This window comes from Peromyscus maniculatus, chromosome 5 (assembly GCF_049852395.1).
Source record: "Peromyscus maniculatus bairdii isolate BWxNUB_F1_BW_parent chromosome 5, HU_Pman_BW_mat_3.1, whole genome shotgun sequence".
Taxonomy (NCBI): Eukaryota; Metazoa; Chordata; class Mammalia; order Rodentia; family Cricetidae; genus Peromyscus; species Peromyscus maniculatus.
In genome coordinates, this window is record NC_134856.1 from 80,981,585 (window position 1) to 81,002,399 (window position 20,815).

Here is a 20,815-nt window from a genome sequence, read left to right on the forward strand (position 1 = left end):
ATGGCAGGCAATAGCCAGCCTGAAACACCCACCCACACATCTGTATCTTCTGTCTAGCCCCCCACTTCTCTCCCACTGTCCCCGGGCCCCTCTCTCTGCTTTACTTCCCATTTTTCCTTCCCATTCTGGGTGTGTCTGGCTTCCAGTCGTCATCTGTGACAGTATGAACATGAACATATGAGCAGGTAGTCCCAAACGCTTGAGGACAGAGGAGAGCCTCTCATATTTCAACCCCTCAGTGCTCAGAGAGCTATGCAGAAGTGGGGGAAGAGGAGGCTGAAAGACGGTTAAGAGCACAGAAGAACTATCGGAGACTGGCAGTGGGTACAGGGTCTGCAGAGGTCCAAGCCAGATGGGGCCCCAGTGCCGAGAGGGGGAAGTGGGCATGAGCCCCATCCCTAACCGAGAAGCCATCTCTAATTGAAAACTGCTTGCAAAGGAACAATTAGTTTTCTCCAGTGGAGTCTCACGGGGTGGGATATATAAACCACACCTAAGGGTATGTGGCCCAGGCCCAGCAGTAGATGGCCAATACAAAATGAACTCAAGGGTATTTTTTTTTCTTATATTGTTTTGTTTGGGTATTTTTCCCCTTACTGATCTTTTGCTTGTATATTATGGTTTCTGATTTTGTGGTTTTTGTGTCTGCCCCCCCCTTGGATTTTTTTGTTTGTTTGTTTGTTTTAATTCTGGTTTATTTTATTTGCCTGTTTGTTTTCTAGAAGGAGAGAGAAAGAAGGCATTGAGTTGGATGGGGAGGATCTGAGAGAGGAAACTATGATCAGAATGTATTATATAAAAATATTTTCAATTAAAAACTTGGGGCAGTAAGAGTCATTTCTCCGTGGTCTCTGTATAAGTTCTTGCCTCCAGGTTCCTGCCTTGACTTCCTTCACGATGGACCATAACCTGTCAGATGAAACCCTTTCCTCTCCAGGTTGCTTTTGGTCATGCAATCCTCCTGCCTCAACCTTCTGAGTAGTTGGAATTACAGGCCTGTGCTATGTCTCTTACATTCTTAAGGAACTTTGCAGTTATCCCCATAATCTGGTTCGCCCCAATAATTCAAGATAATTGCCCTATTTTAAGCACAACTGATTAGTACATTTCACTCCATCTGGAACATACATTTTTCTTTCCTTGTGACATACCATATGCACTCTTCTGGAGACAGGGACATTTATAGGTGAGCACTATTTCAGCACAGTCAACAACATTGACTTAATGCCTTTCTCCACAGCGCATCCTGGTGGGAGGCACGTACCATGGTTTCTTAAGGAGCTCAGTAAGGCTGAGTTCCAGTTACCCTCCATGCATAGCCCTTGATTAGTATCCCTTGTAGCTTCCCTCCCTTCCTAGTTTCTTTCTGCCCACTTAAAGCTTCTGGGGTCAGTCCCCAAATAACCCCTTATCCCTAATTCTTCTGTGAGATTCACCTCGTGGGACTGTTAACTAAGATAGCAACCAAGAAAATGACTTAGTCTGAGCCTCCCGCCCCCCCCACACACACACACCTCCCGGCCCCAGGAAAAGTGCCTAATGCGTCCTCCTACCTCAGGGCCCTGTGGAGAGGCAGCTTCTAAAACGCTTTATATGGGAGGCACACCCTATATGGTAGTAGGTTCTTAACAAAGATGAGCTACTGCCAGAGGACTATAAGATGTATGTTTGTGTGTGGGTATGTGTACATGAGGTGTGCTGCCGGGTGTTAAGTCTCGAACCCTGAGACAAATGGCTGAGGCCTCTATTTTACATATCAGAGTGGACCAGGCCACCAGGTTCTCCCAGCATCCCTCAGTCCCTACCTGTTTTCAAAGTATGGTTAGCATACCCCGTCCTCTACGCCCAACAACTCTACAGCCCAGAAGGGAAGGGCTGCCCCTCCCCCAGCGGCTCTTCCATATATATTCCAGCCATTTGGGTTACCTGCCCCCCACACACACACTTTTTTACCCTTTGCCCTCCTGGCTGCTGCACCTGGCTCCCCTCTCTCCCCTCTCCGCACATAGATTAATAGGAATGGGTTGATTTAAGATTTAATCGCTAGCTAGCAAGAAGTCTGAGCCATAGACCAGTTGGTAATTAATAGAAGCCTCTGTGTGTTTTTTGGGGACTGAATAGCTACAGGACCGGGTGAGACAGAAACTTCCACCTACATACAGTAAACTTTCTCGGGCTAGAGAGATGACTCAGAGGTTAAAAGCACTGGTTGCTCTTCCAAAGGTCCTGAGTTCAATTCCCAGCAACCACATGGTGGCTCACAACCACCTGTATATGAGATCTGGTGCCCTTTTCTGGCCTGCAGTCATACATGCAGACAGAAACACTGTATACATAATAAATAAATCTTAAAAAATAAATAAATAAAAATAAGTAAATAATAATAATAATAAAAAACCCTCCACCATACATAGGAGCAGTCACGTCCTTTCCTTTTACTTCTTCTTTTCATTCACCAGGGAGGCCAGAGGTCTCAGATCGCTTTGGAATTTGAGTTACAGATGACTGAGCTGCCTGCTGCAGCTAGAGGAGTATTCATTTCTAAGTTACGAGTCATCTCTCAGCTCCACGACTGGGTACTCTAAAAGTGGTATAAATCATTGGATGGTGGTGGTACATGCCTTTAATCTCAGCCCTCAGGAGGCAGAGACAGGTGGATCTCTGAGTTCAAGGCCAGCCTGGTCTTCAGACTGAGTTCCAGGACAGCCAGGGCTACACAAAGAAACCCTGTCTTGAAAAACCAAAAGAAAAAAAAAAGTGGTATAAATCAATTTTCTGGGTTCTGGAGGCTTGTAACTTGAAATTAGGTGTCAATGTGAAACAGAATAGAAGAACAGAGAAAACCAGGGGATATGGAGAAGGAAAGGAGCCTGGGTGAAACTCTCCACGGCTAAGAATCCCAGCACAAGAGCATTTAGGAGGCAAGGGCAGGCAGATCTCTGTGAGTTTGAGGCCAGCATGTTCTACATGAGTTCCAGGACAGCCAGGACTACATAGTGAGACCCTGTCTCAGATAAAAAGAAAGTGGGTCTGGTGGGATGGCTTGGTAGTTGAGACTGTGTACTGTCTTGAAGAGGACCTGAGTTCGGTTCACAGCACCCATTGGGTGGCTCTCAACTGCCTGGAACTCCAGCCCCAGGAGATTTGACTTACCTGGCTCCTTCAGGTCCTGGCACTCATATGCACATACCCTCAGAGAGACACATAAACATCATTTAAAATTCAGTCTTTAAAAAGAATTTCAACATAGTCAACAACATTTACTTAATGCCTTTCTCCCTTCCCAGCTGCACAGCTGTGATTTCCTTAGAATCTTGCCAGAAACCCCCTTTACAGTAAAGGGACATTGTCCTAATCTCCTTCTGCAATCCTAACAACATCTAGATTGATCTAATCAGGTTATAATCCCATGGAGGCAACCACTGAAGCTAATATCAGGCATGGAAGAGAGAAAAGGAAAAAAAATCTTAGGAACCCTCTGAGATGCTCATTGAAAGCCACAAAAGGATACATAAGTCTCCTGCTAAGACACTTAATTGCTACTCTCCTTTGAGGAGCCCACACACTTGGGTGTGTCTTCATTCCCAGAGCACCTCTCTCTTAACTCCCCCATCCCCATTTAAGATCTGTGTTAGGAGCTGGAGAGATGGCTCAGCCGTTAAGAGCATTAGCTGCTCTTCCAAAAGGACCTGGGTTTAATACCCAGCACCCACATGGCAGTTCACAACTGTCTGTAACTCCAGTGCCAGGGTACCTGGAATCCTCACACATATAGGCAAAACCCCAACGTACAAAAATAAACAAATCTCAAAAAAAAAAATTGTGTTTAAAATGCTATTTAATAATCCATGACTCCCGAGAAGCTCATACTCATGCTCTGGGTGTGCTTTATTCTTTCTCTGTCTGTTTTTAATACACTCATTCTTCTGACCAGTCCTGAGATGATTTTGTGTGGAAGCCAGGGATCTGGTTTTACCTGCGTCAAGGTCCCTAACCAACTGATCAGGGGAAATTCCTCAGGCTGCAGTAGTGACGGTGCTGAACTGTGTCATCCCTGTGGCGGAGCTTGTTCCTTCTGTTCTAGGGAAGACCGCTTCCTTGCCTCTTCCAGAAGCTAGTGTTTGTGGGCTGTCCTTGAGCCGTTTCCTTGTGGTTGCATCACTCTCCATTCCTGGCCACTGTCTTCGTAGAGCTGTCTTTTATGTGGCCATGTCTCCAAAAATACATTTTAAGAAAATAAATTACTTATGTGTAGTGCTTTTGCCTGATGTATGTAGAAGCACCACATCCAAGCCTAGTTGCTTCGGAATATTTAACCATGTAAAGATGTGTTGCATATGTTTATGTAAAGATGTGTTGCATTTGTTTGTTTCAGAATATTTGTTTAACTATGTAAAGATGTGTTGCATTTGTTTCAGGATATTTGTTTAACTATATAAAGATGTGTTGCTGTTTCACTTTGCCTGCCTAAGGCACCTGACTGGTCTAATAAAAAAGCTGTATGGCCAATAGAGAGAGGAGGTATAGGTGGAGCTTCTGGGCAGAGGGAGTAAGTAGGAGTGATTTAGGCTCAGGGAAGAAAGGAAAGGAGACGACGGAGATGCCAGGGGCCAGCCAGCTAGACATGAAGGAAGCAGCAAAGTAAGACATACAGAATAAAAGAAAGGTAAGAAGCTCTGAGGCAAAACGTAGATGAATAGAAACAAGGTTAAATTAAAAGAGCTAATGAGACAAGCCTAAGCTAGGGCTGAGCATTCATAATTAACAATAAGTCTCTGTCTTTATTTGGGAGCTGGTTGGTGGCCCAAAGAAAATGCCAACTATACTTAGTGCCCAAGGAGGTCTGAAGAGGTCATTGGATGCCCTGGAACTGGAGTTAGAGATAGTGCTGAAGAACATTGTAGTGCTGGAAATCGAACCCAGGTCCTTTGCAGGAGCATCAAGTGCTCTTAACCACTCAACACCTCAGTACCCCTCCTTTTCTTTTCTTTTTTTTTAAACAGGTCTCACTTTGTAGCCCAGGCCGGCCTAAAACTCAAATCCATGACCTGCCTCTGCTTCACAAGTGCTGTGATTGCAGGTTTGTACCAACATGTCTGGCTGTCCTTTTTTCTTTTGGCATGTTTGTGTAGCTGCCTGTGTGTCCTGTGTGATGCACATGTGGAGGACTAGAGGACAACCTTAGGTGCCAGCTCTCCCTTGACTTTCTACCTTATTTCAGACAAGATCGCTTCATTGCTGTGCAGGCCAGGCTGGCTGCCTCCCACCTCCCCATACACACACTAGGACTACAGACACCTGCGCTACAGCTTTTATGCCTGTTAAGTGGACTTTTATATGGGATGGGGGATTGGAACCCGGGTTATTATGCTTGTACAGCAAACACTTATTCCCACAGAACCGTCTCCCATCTCCCCATTCTGACCCCTTTTCCTTAGAACACTTCCAGCCATTAGGCTTTTTGTTTGTTTGTTTTTCTGAGACAGGGTCTCTCTGTAGCTTTGGAGCCTGTCCTGGAACTCACTCTGTAGACCAAGCTGGCCTCGAACTCACAGAGATCTGCCTGCCTCTGCCTCCTGAGTACTGGGATCAAAGGTGTGGTACCACCATAGCCCAGCCAGCCATTAGATTTAAGACCCATCTGAATTCATCCCGATTCATTTTAACTTGATTTCATTTGCAAAGACTCCATTTCTACAAGAGTTCTTTTTTTTTTTTTCTTTCCTGTATATATGTGGCAGTGACCACTATCAACTCCAGTCATAGAGGCACGCTCTACTGGTGTTAGCAAAAATCCTGCCTCATTCAATGAAGCATACTTCCGACACTCAGAAGTTTGTTTTTGTTTTTGTTTCTGGAGCTGAAGATCGAACCCAGGGCCTTGAGCTTGCTAGGCAAGTGCTCTACCACTGAGCTAAAGCCCCAACCCCAAGAGTTCTTTAGTACTGTTGTTTTTGACGATGTTAGAGATGGACCCCAGAGCCTCACACACTCTAGTAGTAAGCTAAACTCCAGCTAGCCCTATTTCTAAATGAGGCCACATTCACATGCACTGTGCAAGTGTGGTGTGTTCACATGCACTGTGCAAGTGTGGTGTGTTCACATGCACTGTGCAAGTGTGGTGGGACTTGAACATCTCTTTGAGAATGGGAGGACACAGCCAACTCACTGCACCTGCCAGATGTAACTTTTATAGGGTAGCTGGTCAAGTCTTATTTTTAGTAAGTCTTAGCATGGTAGTACAAGCCAGAGGAACTCCATTTCAGATGGAGCCAGCAGAACCTGAGGATATGAGGGAGGTGGCTCCCTGGAATGGGGTTCTGAGGACCTCTTCAGGGGAGCCCTCAGGAAGGACAGGTTGACAAGAAGAAAGGCTTAGAGGGAATGTGGTGGCAAAGCAATACCCGTGGGAAAGGCAGCACGAGAGGGACAGACAGTGGCCCACTGGGTTAGCTGGCCTCACGGGTCTAGAGCTGCCCCAGATGAATCAAGGCATCTGTGGGTCCATCAAGAGACTCCTAGACTCCAGGAGTTTGGGGATTGGAGTGTAGAGCTCTGTGGCAGAACTCTTACCTAGCACGCACAAGGCCCTGGGTTCCATGCCCCAGAACTGTGAAAAAGGCAGAGAACTGTTTCAGCGCTGCTGAAGATCTCCAGCCCAGGGTCAGCGGAAGGAAGGGATGCATCTGGAGTGCTTACTTACAGGTAGGGAAGAGCCTTCGGCTCACCCAGGCCTTGCATTTCCAAGTGGGCCGTGCTGGGTCCATGATCTCCCTCTGCAATAATCCCGCCTCTCTTTGAGGTAGGATTTACTTGCTGATGATACAGACAGAGATTTGCACCTCAAACCCCAAACTGGCTTCCCAATTGCCTGGAGTATTCAGTACAGAACTCAGTATCTAGGAGGCTGCTCTTCGTCCCGAGACTTGTTTGCTTCCCAGTGGTTCCCATATCAGAAGCATCACTCACTAGTCATCCAGTCCCCCAAATTAAAAACTGGGGGATCTGATGCTTACTCCTCTCTTCGGTACACATTCAATCACATCAAATCCTTTCCTGTGGCTGCCCCACCACCACCACCTTTCAATTCAAGTACATGTGCAGCCTCAGTACGGTTTCACCAGCACAATAACCCGATAACCAGAGCATGGCTTCATCTCCACTGGGAAAGAGCATCCTTCAACATTATCACAGAGCTCAAACTCCTTGGAGTGACACACCAATCTCTACTGACCTCTGCTGTGTCAGGAATCCCCCACATCCTAAAGCTTCTCGCTTCTCTCTCTCTCTCTCTCTCTCTCTCTCTCTCTCTTGCAAAATAAATAAAATCACTTTTTCAAACTGAGAGTAAAAAAAAAAAAAAGTTACGTTGCTCAAAATGCAAACTCAAATTTAAAGATACAAAGGTATCTTTATAACCCTCTCCCTCTGGTTCCAGAGCCCTGGAGTGGTACCTGGTGACTGTGTTTGTGCCCTCTCCCGACCATTCACAGGAAACTCCATGTTCATCAACAATAAAGCGATGTTCAGAAGTCTAACGCTAAGGAGCTCAGGCTAGGAGCTCAGGTGCTACTGTATTCTCCCAAATGTATTGTGGAGAAAAAAACACAGACAGGAGGCACTTGCATCCATCTGGCCACACTTTGAATCCTAGATTCCAGTCCTAAGAAACCGGCAAACAGCAATTTCAGGAATGAAAAGGACATCTGCGTAGCACGCAAACCTAAAACAGCCATAAAAGCCCAGTTCGGTTATCCCCAACAATTCTGCTCCCAAATAATTTGGAATATGAGGACGTATTCCAAACCAAGTTCGCGCTGCTCAGCTTTCCAGGGAAGCCCTTCAAATGAAAGCACTTTGCATCCGCAATGCATTACCAAGTCGGAAATCTGAAGTTACTCCATGAAATGAAACTGCATCACCAATGTCAATTCAAGCACACGGGACCAGTCTGCCATGTTTACTAGGACATGGGAAGAACAAATGATGCAACCGGGCAACATAAACTCCCCCCTCCCCAAAATGCGCGTCAAATATTCAAGAAACTTTACAGGGCATGTGCACATTTCACTGGGAGTCCCCTGAACTGCGGAGCTAGGCTTAAACAATAGAACGAGGAAAAGATGGGAGTCACTGAGAACGAAGCGCGGGTTTAAGTTGATTTTCAAACGTCTCACTGGGGCTGAGGCGTTTGTCCTTGGCTCCCGCACTCCTCTGTAAATTGTTCCCACGGTCACTGTCTCGAAGCAGCAGAGATGCGGGAGCAGGTACCGCGTCCCGCGGGTGTTGCGGGGGGGTCGGCACCCGACCAGGTTGTGCAAAAAAAAAACCACTCTGGTGCTCTCCCGCGGATCGGTGGGGTGCGAAAGTAGGTGGCCCCATCACTCAAGGTTGCTACGAATGCAACTCGCAACTTTTGAAATCAATCTACCCCCCCCCTTTTTTTTTGCATCATGCAACGGATGCCACCGTTCCTTGGGTTTGCAACCCCCCACCCCTCCCCCGAGACCAATCATTGCCGCGCTCGGGCCTCTGCACAGCGCCCCCGCCCCCTTCCCGGGCCGCACGCAGCCACCACCACCGCCGCCACCGCCACCAGCAACACGGAGCCGCTCCGGCCACCGGCCCGCCGCCTCTTAAAGGGAGGTGGCCGCTCTTAAAGGGACCCTCGCGCGCCCGGCCGGCGGGAGCGCGGCGGCCCGGTTCCCGGAGGGCCGCGCCCAGCCTAGGCCGAGCTCCACGCGGCGTCCAGAGCGCGGGGCCGTGCCGCCGCCACCGGGAGCAGCATTTTTATTCAGGCGACGCTTAAGGGAGCCCGGCGCGCCCGGTGCATTGTGGGAGCGCCGCGGCCCGTTTTCGGGAGGAGGCGGAGGGCGCAAAGCGAGCCGGTAAGCGGCGGGCCTGGCGAGGGGGGGCGAGACAGCAGGCTTAAAGGGGAATATCGGGCCGCAGGCCCGGCGCGGCCGTTGCAAATCCCCCTCCGGGCCGCCCGGGACGGCCGGGGAGCCGTGCACCGGGGCCCTTCGCGCGCCCTGCCTGGAGAGGGGCCGAGCCCAGGGTTTGGTGGGGCCGCTTTAAAAAAGAAGCGCCGCCCGCGCCGCTGCCTCCTCCGCCGTCGCCGCCGCCGCCGCAGCACGCGGAGTCCGGGGAAGGAGGGAGGAGCGGAGGGGGAGGGCGGCGGCGGCCACGCAGGGGTTAATCTTTTCGCCCGCCGACATTTTTGTGTGGCGGCGCGGACGGGGAGCCAGCCCGCCCGCCCGCGCGCGCCCGCCCGCGCGCCGCGCCGTAGCCGCCGGTGTCCTGGCGCTGCGCCTTGGGCCTCCCCCGCCCCCACTCGGCCCTCGTGTCCCTCCGGTCCCCGCCGGCGACGGCCACCGCGGCCGCGGCGACGCCGGGCGGGCCTGTGGCGTGGCATGGCCCTGCCCGCGGCGCGGCGCGGCACCGTACAAAGAGCGCGGCCCGCGCCCGCCGCCGTGCCTTTAAAGGCGGCAGCCGGAGATTTAAGGTGTCCCCCGGGTGGCATCCTCCGCGTCCGGCCCCATGGAGGGCGCGGGGCTTCGGCACGCCCGCCGCGGCTCCCGGGCCTGTGGCCACGCGCGGGGCCCCGGGGACCGGCGGCGAGGTAGGTCGGCTGCCCCGCTGCACCCCCGTGGCCTGAGCCCGCCCCGCACGCGGGAGCGAAGGGGTTAAACGCGATCTTTTAAGTATTCATGTCATTGTTTTAAAGGTGTAAACATGTGGCTTCCAGGTTGGACTTAGCGCTCCCCCAAAGCACATCCCAGTTTCATCCTCCCCGCATAGCTGGAGTTTCCTCTGAGGATGAGCCCATGTGACTTACGTCTCCGTCGACTTGAGTTTTAGAACTGAGTTTTCTCGATGTGTTTTTAAACTTTTCTAGCCAGACAGTGTTGAGAAATGTAACGTGCAAAAAGAAAGGGACTCGGCAGAATCCCTTTCCTTCCTTGGGCTTGAGGGCATAGGATTGGAGGTAGGAAAACAGATTCCTTATGCAAATAGGGTTTTCCGGTTTCTCTACCTGGTAGAGATGAGGCAGGGTTAAATGCAAGTTTTTGTTTGTTTGTTTGGTTGGTTGGTTTTTGCGAGGGAGTTTGAATTGTAATTCCCACTTTTTCCGAACTAGCATCGAAATTCCCACTCTTGGTAACTTGCTTGGTTCGCAGCGCTCTTTGGAGAAGTTTGGTTTCTTTGAATGATGTAGGAAGTCTGTGCCTGTAGTTTCCCGCTGAAATCATTGCTCCTGTCACGTCTGTAACAACAGTTTGGATTACTGCCCAAATTGGGGCTTTGTGAAATTTATTTTAAATGAGTGATTCCTGGGCGATGGAAAACTCTGTAAATGGGAATTATGATCTCGATCATAAATTTTATAGGAGAAACCGATCCTAAAACTTGGGGTGTATGTAATCCTATGCCCAATAAAGCATCAGTCAGAAAGTTTGTAAACCCTGGGAGCACTTACTGAGTTTTGATTTGGATGGAAGGCTGCAAACAGAGGAGCTTGTGCCAGAAATACAGCGAGTGGTGCCCAGAACCGTAATACTGGTGATTTCGTGTGATACTGTTTCATTTTGTAATGAGCTAGTAATGAGCAGTAGTTTGTTGTCAGTGGTATGTGTACTGGTTTGTTGGGCGGGATGTTTGCTTTCTAGGAATGCTAAAAACATCAGAGAACTTTGCAAAGCACTCTTGAACACAGACCTCACTGTGTTTTACAGCCATTGGAAGTGTTTGGGTTTGTCATTGTTTGTTTTCTAAGTAGTGTCCTTCGGTGACTTCTCCCATTATTGGTACTGTGTTGTCTGGTTGGGAAGGAAACCTGTTTTTAAAATCAGAATTTAATGTCTTGAAGAATTTTGTCGGGCATAGTGGTGGACAGCTTTAATCCCAGCACTTGGGAGGAAAAGGCAGGTGCATCTCTGTGAGGCCAGTCTGGTCTATATAGTGAATTCCAGAACAGTCAGAACTATGTAGAGGGACTCTGTCTTGATTTAAAAAAAAAAAAAAAAAAAAAAAATCCATGGGATGCATTTGTGTCCCGCTTTCTGCAGTTTCTGGTGGCTGTTTTATTATTATGTGTGAAGTTTTTCAGGAAAGTCACAGTAGCTAGCACGTCTGCCTTCCAAAGCATAGAACTTTCAGTCTGACAAACAGTACACACCAGTTCTCTTAGCCCTGTACCCCAGAGGAACTTTGGAGTAACTGCCCACTTGGCAGGTGTCACATGAGCGCGCCCTCGGAGCCACCATTATAACCACACTCCCACCATCGGGTCTTCACTAGGTGTCTCTGATGGTATCCATCATCTGGTACTCCAGCTTGACTGACACAGTATTTCCCTGTGGTCTAGGCAAGTCCAGTCCTTGCACCTTTCTCTGATGGGTATTCATTCACTTGATTCTTGACAAATACCAGTTCAGAGTCTTTTAACGGTGACTTTTTGTGTTTTGGTGGTACCTAGGTGGATCACAACTAGAAAGGCCGGTGGATCAAGAGAGAGGGAGGGGCGGGGCTGAACCGTGGAGAGTGTGGCCCCAGAACCATGTCTTCTCGGGAGTCCTTTAACCCCGAAAGTTATGAGTTGGACAAGAGCTTCCGCCTAACCAGGTTTACAGAACTGAAAGGCACAGGCTGCAAAGTGCCCCAAGATGTCTTGCAGAAATTGCTGGAATCGTTACAAGAGAACCACTTCCAAGAAGATGAGCAGTTTCTGGGAGCTGTTATGCCACGGCTTGGTATGTATACCATTTCTTTGATACTCTGCCACCCAGAAGTGTGGTCAACAGTTACCAACCAGATTTCTCCCTGTGTTGCTTCGTTCTGTCAGGGGATCTCAATAGCCAGTGTAACTGGTAATGTCACTTATTTAAAGGAAGAATTTAAAAAGTATCAGGGCATGTGGTTGGCAGTTTTTAAATTATAGAGTATATGTGTGACATCGTTATACTACAGTAAGACCTTTTTCACTTTAGTCTTTTGGTTAGCTGAGGATAAGCAGAAACTCCTTTCTGTCCTTTCTCTCAAGTGGCCTCTACAATGCCGTGCTCTCTTCATTGCCCTAGTGAAGGTGTTGCCTTAGAGGCGGTGACTAGGGGTTCTTGGCAGATGTTTGGGACACAAGACTGCAGCAGACTCAGGACAGGAGACTGGGGAAATAGCTCAGTTGTAAAGGTCGAGGACCTCAGTGAGTTGGATCCTCCGTACTCAGATCTTTAAAAGTAAGGTGTGTGTGGGTGTGTGGGTGTTGGAGTATGCTTGTAATCCCAGGACAGGGAAGGAAGAGACAGATGTGTCCATGGGGCTTGCTGGCCAGTCTAGCCTACTTGCTGATTCTCAGGCCAGTGACTGTCTCAAAAAGAGGCGAGCTATGTCTGAGCACGGACACCTGAGGTTGTGCTCTGGCCTGCACATGCATGTACACACATGCATGTACACACATGCACTTTCACCCATACCCATCATCCGTACACATGCACACAAAGGAGAGAAGACAGCATGAATTTGAAATTGACCCCAGAGTGCCAACTGGAGCTGAGGGCAATGTTATTTTCTTTTCTAAGTTCTTTATATCATTAGTGGTTTCCCTTTCTTAAACACAGAGCTCAGAAGAAATTCTAGGCTCTGAAATACAGTTCTTTGGGTGTATTTTATTATATGCATGATGTAAAACAGGCAGGAGCTGATGCAGGGGTCATTGAGGACTTCTGGTTTTTGTTTGTTTGTTTGTTTGTTTTGTTTTGTTTTGTTTGGAGCTGAGGACCGAACCCAGGGCCTTGTGCTTGCCAGGCAAGCGCTCTACCACTGAGCTAAATCCCCAGCCAAGGACTGCTGTTTACTGGCTTGCTCAAGAGGGCTTGCTCATCCTGCTTTCTTAAAGAACCCAGGTCCACAACCCAGGATAGCGTCACCTACAATGGGCTGTGTCCTCCCCCATCAATCACTAATTGAGAAAATGCCCTACATACAGCTGGATCTTATGGAGGTATTTTCCTTCTTTCTTTCTTTCTTTCTTTCTTTCTTTCTTTCTTTCTTTCTTTCTTTCTTTCTTTCTTTCTTTCTTTCTCTCTCTCTCTCTCTCTCTCTCTCTCTCTCTCTCTCTCTCTCTCTCTCTCTCTCTCTCTTGCTGTGGGATGGTCTGTATGTCAAATTGCTCTGATTGGTCAATAAATTAAACACTGATTGACCAGTGGCCAGGCAGGAAGTAGGTGGGACAAGGAGAGAGGAGAATTCTGGGAAGTGGAAGGCTGATGCAGAGAGACACTGCCAGCCGCCATGACCAGCAGCATATGAAGATGCCGGTAAGCCACCAGCCACGTGGCAAGGTATAGATTTATAGAAATGGATTAATTTAAGCTATAAGAACAGTTAGCAAGAAGCCTGCCATGGCCATACAGTTTGTATGCAATATAAGTCTCTGTGTTTACTTGGTTGGGTCTGAGCGGCTGTGGGACTGGCGGGTGACAAAGATTTGTCCTGACTGTGGGCAAGGCAGGAAAACTCAAGCTACACTCTCTCTCTTTCTTTCTTTCTTTCTTTCTTTCTTTCTTTCTTTCTTTCTTTCTTTCTTTCTTTCTTTCTTTCTTTCTAAACATAATTGTCTTTTTTTTTTTTTTTTTTTTTTGAGACAGGGTTTCTCTGTGTAGCTTTGCGCCTTTCCTGGAACTCGCTTTGGAGACCAGGCTGGCCTTGAACTCACAGAGATCCGCCTGGCTCTGCCTCCCGAGTGCTGGGATTAACCACCGCCCGGCTTAAACATAGTTTTCTAATTATTGATTCTTTGAGAATTTCATAACATTTACCCCAATCCCATTCATTTCTCAGTCCTTCCATGTCTGCTCCACCCTGTGGACTTCTTCCTCAGAAGAAAACAAGCAAACAAACAACAACAAAAATTTTGCTCCTCCGTCTTTTCCCTCCTTTATCATATATTCTCTTTGTCGTAGTGGTCTTGGGAGCCACAGTGTGTCACATGGTCTACCCTTTTGACCAAACAGCTTTACTTGCAAATGTTCTTTGCGATGAGTTGTTGGTTGGTTAAGACCTCTGGCTTCTTCTACACCATCGATACTGAACTCTCACCAAAACTTCTCTCAGATATCTTCTGTGCTCCAGCCATGGAGATCCGGTGGCTGTGGTTCTGCAGACTGGTCCCTTCACACATTTCCGCAGGTCATAGATTGGGTAGATGTTGGGGTGGGCCAACTCAAAGCCCTGAATGTGGGCCTAGATGGTAGCTGAGTTGGTCAGTCCAGGCCTCCACTGGGACTGCTACCCTCAGGCAAGAGTCAGGGTCAGCTCTCCCGCATGCATGGTGAGGGATGGGTCCAGCTCTCCCATTGCAGAGGCATTCTCTTAATTGAGGTTCCCTCCTCTCAGATGACTTTAGCTTGTGTAAAGTGAACATCCAACTAGCCAGCACACGAGGTAAGGGATGTTAAGAACTTGAGAGAAAGCTGTGAAGCATGTGCTATTGGAACTATAGTGTGATGACTGTGTTCTTTTCTTGATAGAGGGTTTCACTTTTTAAGAAGACCTAGAATTCCCCATAGGTTGGTTTGAGTTTCTCAGTCTTGCATTTAACCTCGCCCAGGACCACCTTACTCTGTTCCTCTACCTGGACTATTCCTGGCTCTCAATTTGAAGCTCTAGTTTTTTGAGACGCATCTCAGACTTCCTTCCTTCCTTCCTTCCTTCCTTCCTTCCTTCCTTCCTTCCTTCCTTCCTTCCTTCCTTCCTATGTCAGAGAAAGGTGTGTGTGTGTGTGTGTGTGTGTGTGTGTGTGTGTGTGTGTGTGTGTGTGTGATCAAACCCAGGGCTGTGTGAATGCTAAACAGGCCTACTCTGCTCCTGAGTCCCAGCCCCAGCCTCCCATAGATACTGTCCTGACTTCCCCTTTTTTTGTGGATGAAGGCCTATTGGTAGTATTCCTGGAGTCTACATCCTCTCTGTAAGGCTCATCTCTTCCTGTCAGTCATCCACATGATCCACAGTCATGTGTTATCAACCTAATACAAGCCACAGTCCAGGATGGCACCTTGAGCTCCAGTTTCTGGACAGTTTCCTCCTCTGCCATGTGCTTCTCTTAGCCTGTCTGGTCTAACTGAAGCAGTGGTCTGGCCTGTCATCCAGCTCACCAGGGCCTCTCCTTTACATCAGTGCTTCACTCATTGTGGCTCCAGGTACAAATCTGACCTGCCACGGGTTTGTGAGTAGAACTGCACTGGAATGCAGCCTCAGTCGGGTGAACCTACCGCCTACGGCTGGTTTGGTGACTCTTTGACCCTTGTGGAAGAAGTGTGTTGTCCTAGTTTGCTTTCCTGTTGCTGTGATAAACACCGTGACCAAAAGCTGCTTGGGAGGAAGGGGTATTTGGCTTTCGGGTTACAGTCCCTCCCTCACCAGGGGAAGCCAAGGGGGAGGGGTGCTGTGTGCTAGCTTGCTCAGCTAGCTTTTTTAGGCAGCCAGAGACCTCTTGCTCAGGGATGGTACCACCCACAGTGGGCTGGGCCCTCCTATATCAGTTCATTAACAATCAAGAAAATGCCCCACAGACGTGCCTGCCAGGCCAATCTGATGGAAGTAGGTCCTTAATTGAATTTCTCTCTTCTCAGATGTGTCTAGATTTGTATCATGTTGACAAAAAATAACCAATGCACTGTCAGTGATAATCTAGGGCTGGCTGTCTTTTTAATAAGATCCTGAACTAAGTGTGATGGCCTCACTGGCCGGCCGTCCTAGCTGAAGCTGAATTGGTTATGTCTAGGTTCAGCGAGAGGCCTTGTCTCAAAAAACAAGGTGGAGGAGAGTAAGATTGGGGAAGAAACCAGATGTTGACCTCTGCCTCTGGATGCATACATGTGTACATACAAAAATATGTATGGATACACAGAGGTGTGGAAAGTGCTTTGAGAAACTAAAACAAATAATTGAATTACATAGGTACTAGGTATTTATAACACACTTGGTTAGAAAACTTTGAATTCCTGCTTTGTCCTTTACCATTACATTTAGGCTAAATACTAACTGGCATTTTCTGTATGAAAATATAGTACAGACACTCACTCTTGGGAAAATAGAACACTATCTAGTATGGTATAATAGCATTTAGGTAATTAATATCTCAAGCTAGCTGTCGATAAAATAACAACAGTTCCATTTGTATTGTCACCCTCAAAGAAGTTCTGTGTAAGCCAGGTGTGGCGGTACATTATTGCCAACACTTGGTAGGCAGAGAGGCAGTCTGAGCTCTGTGAGGTTGAGGCCAGCCTGGTCTACATAGTGAATCTAGACTAGCCAGGGCTACATAGAGAGAATCTGTCTCAAAAAAAAAAGACATCAATCACATGATTCAAGAATACAAAATAATACAAGAAAATGTTCAGGGCCTCAGTAAGGTTCAAATTTTTTGCCATATTACATCTTGGTGACTTAATTTTATTCCTGTTTCCTATCCTATGCTGGTTATATTTCGAATTTATTTCAGTTGTGCTTCTTGATGGCACACGCATAGTTTGTTGGCAGTGTGGAGTTTGCTATCTTATTGTAGAAATCTTCCTGCAAAATGTTGCTCATACAAGATTAAGTGCTTTTCTTTTCCCCTTACATTTTTGGTTGCTGGCAATGTTCATCTTCCCAGGCATTGGAATGGATACTTGCGTCATTCCTTTGAGGCATGGTGGTCTTTCCTTGGTTCAAACCACAGATTACATTTATCCTATCGTCGATGACCCTTACATGATGGTAAGTTTGGCTTTGTGTATTTTTGTAATTGTTGTGTTTTTCTGCTTTTGCTGTACCCCAGTTATATATCTCCCCCGACTCCTGCAGTCACGGCAGGCGGACGTGTCTCCTCACACTTGACACTGCACGAATCAGGTAGAACGGGCATCTCTGCTGCTTTTATACCTGAAGGTGCCATTGTTTTGAGAGATTGCTGGTGATTGGTGGTGTTCTCTGTGTTCTTTCCTTGTACCTGTCTCTCTTTGTATTTGCAAAGTTACTGGTCTTTTGTTTCTGGCTGGAGACGTTGCTATACTCTGTAATAACACTGATTCTAAATGTTTCCTCCTACAAATAAGGGAGCTTTCAAATCTCACCACAATTGGGGACACACACACACACACACACACACACACACACACACACCAGGGTTTCTCTGAAGCTGTGGCTGTCCTAGAACTCTCTATGTAGAACCTCAAACTGTGAGATGTGCCTTCCTCTGCCTCTTGAGTGCTGGGATTAAAAGTGTATGTATACCACCATACCTGGCTCACTGACAGTTGGACTTCTTCAACTTTTATTCTTGTAAATGTTAGGGTAAATTGGTTACCACCTACCCAGCCACCTGCATGCCCACTCACCAATGTATTCTGTACTACTCTGGTCTAGCAGACCACTGAACTAAAGTTGTAGCTACTGGGCAGGGGAGATGGCTCAGTGGGAAAAGTACTCCCTGTAAGCATGAAGACCCCAGCACCCAAGTAAAGCTGAGTGTGGCAACACACATCTCTAATCCTAATGCCGAGAAACAGCGACAGGAGGGTTCCTGGGTCTTGCTGGCCAGCCAGGCTAGCTGAATGGTTGAGATCCAGGTTCAGTAGTAGACCCTGTCTTGAAAAATAAGGTAGAGAGAGACTGAGGAAGACATCCGATGCCAGTCTGTCCTCCACAGGCACATGTGCACACACACAAAGTTCTAGCTACTGTGTAGATACATTTTTCCGTCATCCATTACGTGCTTACATCTTTTTTTTTTTTTTTAATCTGCCTATTCTTTAACCCTGCTTCTCACCATCTAAGAACAGGAAGATCCCACTTGTTTAAGAATGCTGGGTGTCCTCCTGGGCGGCAAGGACTGTAACTAGAGTTTTCCCGCCTTGCCCACAGTCAGGACAAATCTCTGTCACCCGCCAGTCCCACAGCATCTCAGACCCAACCAAGTAAACACAGAGACTTATATTGCTTACAAACTGTATGGCCATGGCAGGCTTCTTGCTAACTGTTCTTATAGCTTAAATTAATCCATTTCCATAAATCTATACCCTGCCATGTGGCTCGTGGCTTACCAGCGTCTTCACATGCTGCTTGTCGTGGCGGCAGCTGACAGTGACTCCTTTCGTCTTCCTGTTCTTTCTTTTCTCCTCTCTGTTAGTCCCGCCTATACTTCCTGCCTAGCCACTGGCCAATCAGTGTTTTATTTATTGACCAATCAGAGTAAATTGACATACAGACCATCCCACAGCAAAGGACACTGGGATCAAGCTTTCCATGTAGGAACTCTGGCCATGGGGAGGGAAATGAGGACATTTCCCTCTTGGGTACAGTGGAGTAAACAGGTTATTAGGAAGTATATTCCCCGTAAAGCAGCACATCCATGTGTCCCTCCTTCCATGTGGCAAAGCTACCCAGAATCCATCCTTTGCTAGCATCTTAGAACATTCGAGAGCAGCCGGTACCGTCTGCCCCGTGGCCCTTGATGCTCCCTGTGGGCTCCTGGTGTTGACAGTAGGTCTGCAGGAAGAAGGCTCCCTGTGGGCTCCTGGTGTTGACAGTGGGTCTGCAGGAAGAAGGCTCCCTGTGGGCTCCTGGTGTTGACAGTGGGTCTGCAGGAAGAAGGCTCCCTGTGGGCTCCTGGTGTTGACAGTGGGTCTGCAGGAAGAAGGCTCCCTGTGGGCTCCTGGTGTTGACAGTGGGTCTGCAGGAAGAAGGCTCCCTGTGGGCTCCTGGTGTTGACAGTGGGTCTGCAGGAAGAAGGCTGCAGGTGTGTCTGGAATTGGAATGAACATGAACACCACTACAGATGATGCACCACGTTCCTGTTGATTAGCCTTATGTCCGAAGGAAACCTTGTTATTTGTTACTGTCTATAAAAAAAATTAGACAATGACAACTTATCATTTAAAAAGTCTTCCAGAGCAATAGAGTCTTTATTGCCACATTCCTGTTTTGTTTAAATTCCTCGTAAAGCAAAAGAATTTACTGGGAAATGCTTTTTTTCCAATCTGACTTTAGGCCCGTATGTTTATTTCTTTTATATTTGTTTCTCAAACAAGATGGTTTTCAGCTGGGCGGTGGTGGCGCACGCCTTTAATCCCAGCACTCAGGAGGCAGAGCCAGGCGGATCTCTGTGAGTTCGAGGCCAGCCTGGCCTACAGAGTGAGATCCAGGAGAGGCACGAAAACTACAGAGACACCCTGTCTCAAAAAACCAAAAAAGATGGTTTTCCTGTTTATTTCTTATAGTTTGACAAAAAAGCTGCACCAGTTTCTTAATCCAACAACATAAAACCCATCTTCTGTTCTGTAACCAGCCGAGGCAACCCTTCCCTGTGGTCTGCTGAGTTCGCCTTTAGGTGACCGACTGTAGGCGTCTCGCTCCCTGGTCTCTCCCACACAGACAGACGCTAACTGCTTCTCTTCCTGATACCCCACCCCACCCCATCTTCAGCCAGGGCTCTGAAATTTAGTGTGGGGAAGAATGTGAATTCTTTGTTCTGCTCAGGTGAGAGAAGCTGGGGAGTGGGTGACTGGACAGTTAAGTGAGGGTGACCAGCTGCGAGTCGTAGCCTGGGAGCTGCCCGCCCTTCCTGGAAAGCCCCGAGGTCTGGGAAGCCACTGCTTCGTCGGCTCCATCTTTGATTGTACAGGTGGGAAATCCCTGGCTGTGCTTTTCTCACATCTCTGCTCTCTTCCTAGGGCAGGATAGCATGTGCTAATGTCCTCAGTGACCTCTATGCAATGGGCGTCACCGAGTGTGACAATATGCTGATGCTCCTTGGAGTCAGTAATAAAATGACTGACAGGGTAAGTCAGATGTTCACTCACTGGGATTTGGGTTGACTTCATTTTATGTTTACAGACATGGTCTCAAGTACGCAGCCCTCCACTTAGGGGCATTGATCTGTACATTAAAATTAGCGTACCTAGTCTCTTTCTCCATCGCCTCCTCCTTTCCTCTCTTGACAGAAAGCTGAACGTTTTTTGTGGAGGGGGGACTTGGTAAAGCTTGGCTCTACCACTCGAACCTTAGTACAGGCCTGTGAGTCAGGCCTTGCCTCGCTGGCTCAGAACTGGGACCAGGTCCACAGCAGGCACGGGTCACGGCTCCACGCTTTCACATGCTCATGTTTCTGTGTTACCGCCCAGTAGCTTGTTCTTTGAAGCAGGCATGGATTCCTGTTTAGGTTATCTTTACTTATTTTTGTTTTATGTGCATGAGTATTTGCCAGTATGTATGTAAGTACACCATGTGTGTGTCTGGAACTGGACTTAGATAGTTGTGAGCTGCCATATGGGTGCTAGGAACCAAGAGAAGCCATGCTCGTAACCATTATTTAGGTTATTTTTGACAAGATGTGTTTTTATTTCCATATCTTCCCCCACCCCCCGAAATCAGATTGTCATGATTTACTGATAACCCAGTTTTCTGTGGTCTCTCTTTTTTTTAACCTAGCAGTGTGCTTTGACCAGTAGTAGTTAGTGGTCTCAGCAAGGACTTTGCTGAGGATGTTACTTCAGCTCTCAGCAGGTCTTCCCATTCCTTGTTAAACATAAGTCTCTTTGAAAGCAGGGCTGTGGATATGTAGTTAGCTTGTCTGGTGTTCTTCAGGACCAACAGAGAGCTGACTTCTAATAGTCATCAGCCTCTGGGCCAGGCCTGTGGGCAAATGGCATTATACTCCCTCCTCTTACCTGGGCTTCGTTCACTTTGTAGCCCATACACCTTCCAGCATTTGATAACATGCTTATAGCTAGAAGCATCCCCTGCTTTATTGTACCCTACCCTGTCCGTCAGCTTT

The 20,815-nt window shown here is 47.8% G+C and overlaps 1 protein-coding gene across 7 annotated transcripts in view; it reads left to right on the forward strand.

Annotated features, from left to right (window-relative positions):
• The first annotated feature begins 8,749 nt into the window (after positions 1 to 8,749).
• Sephs1 (selenophosphate synthetase 1) overlaps positions 8,750 to 20,815 on the forward strand; it is a 29,592-nt gene continuing 17,526 nt past the window's right edge. For 2 of the 7 annotated variants that reach the window (XR_006072435.2, XM_006974661.4), the window contains exons 1-4: positions 8,750 to 8,888; positions 11,480 to 11,753; positions 16,655 to 16,758; positions 19,713 to 19,820. Coding sequence is in view for 6 of the 7 variants with exons in the window: in XM_006974661.4 (XP_006974723.1) it covers positions 11,561 to 11,753; positions 16,655 to 16,758; positions 19,713 to 19,820 (405 nt within the window). In the remaining variant the exon portion in view is untranslated. Of the gene's footprint in view, positions 8,889 to 9,472; positions 9,623 to 9,648; positions 11,754 to 13,242; positions 13,341 to 16,654; positions 16,759 to 19,712; positions 19,821 to 20,815 lie in introns of those variants that run through there. The other 5 variants (XM_076572751.1, XM_076572750.1, XM_076572753.1 and 2 more) reach the window with 5 other exon arrangements.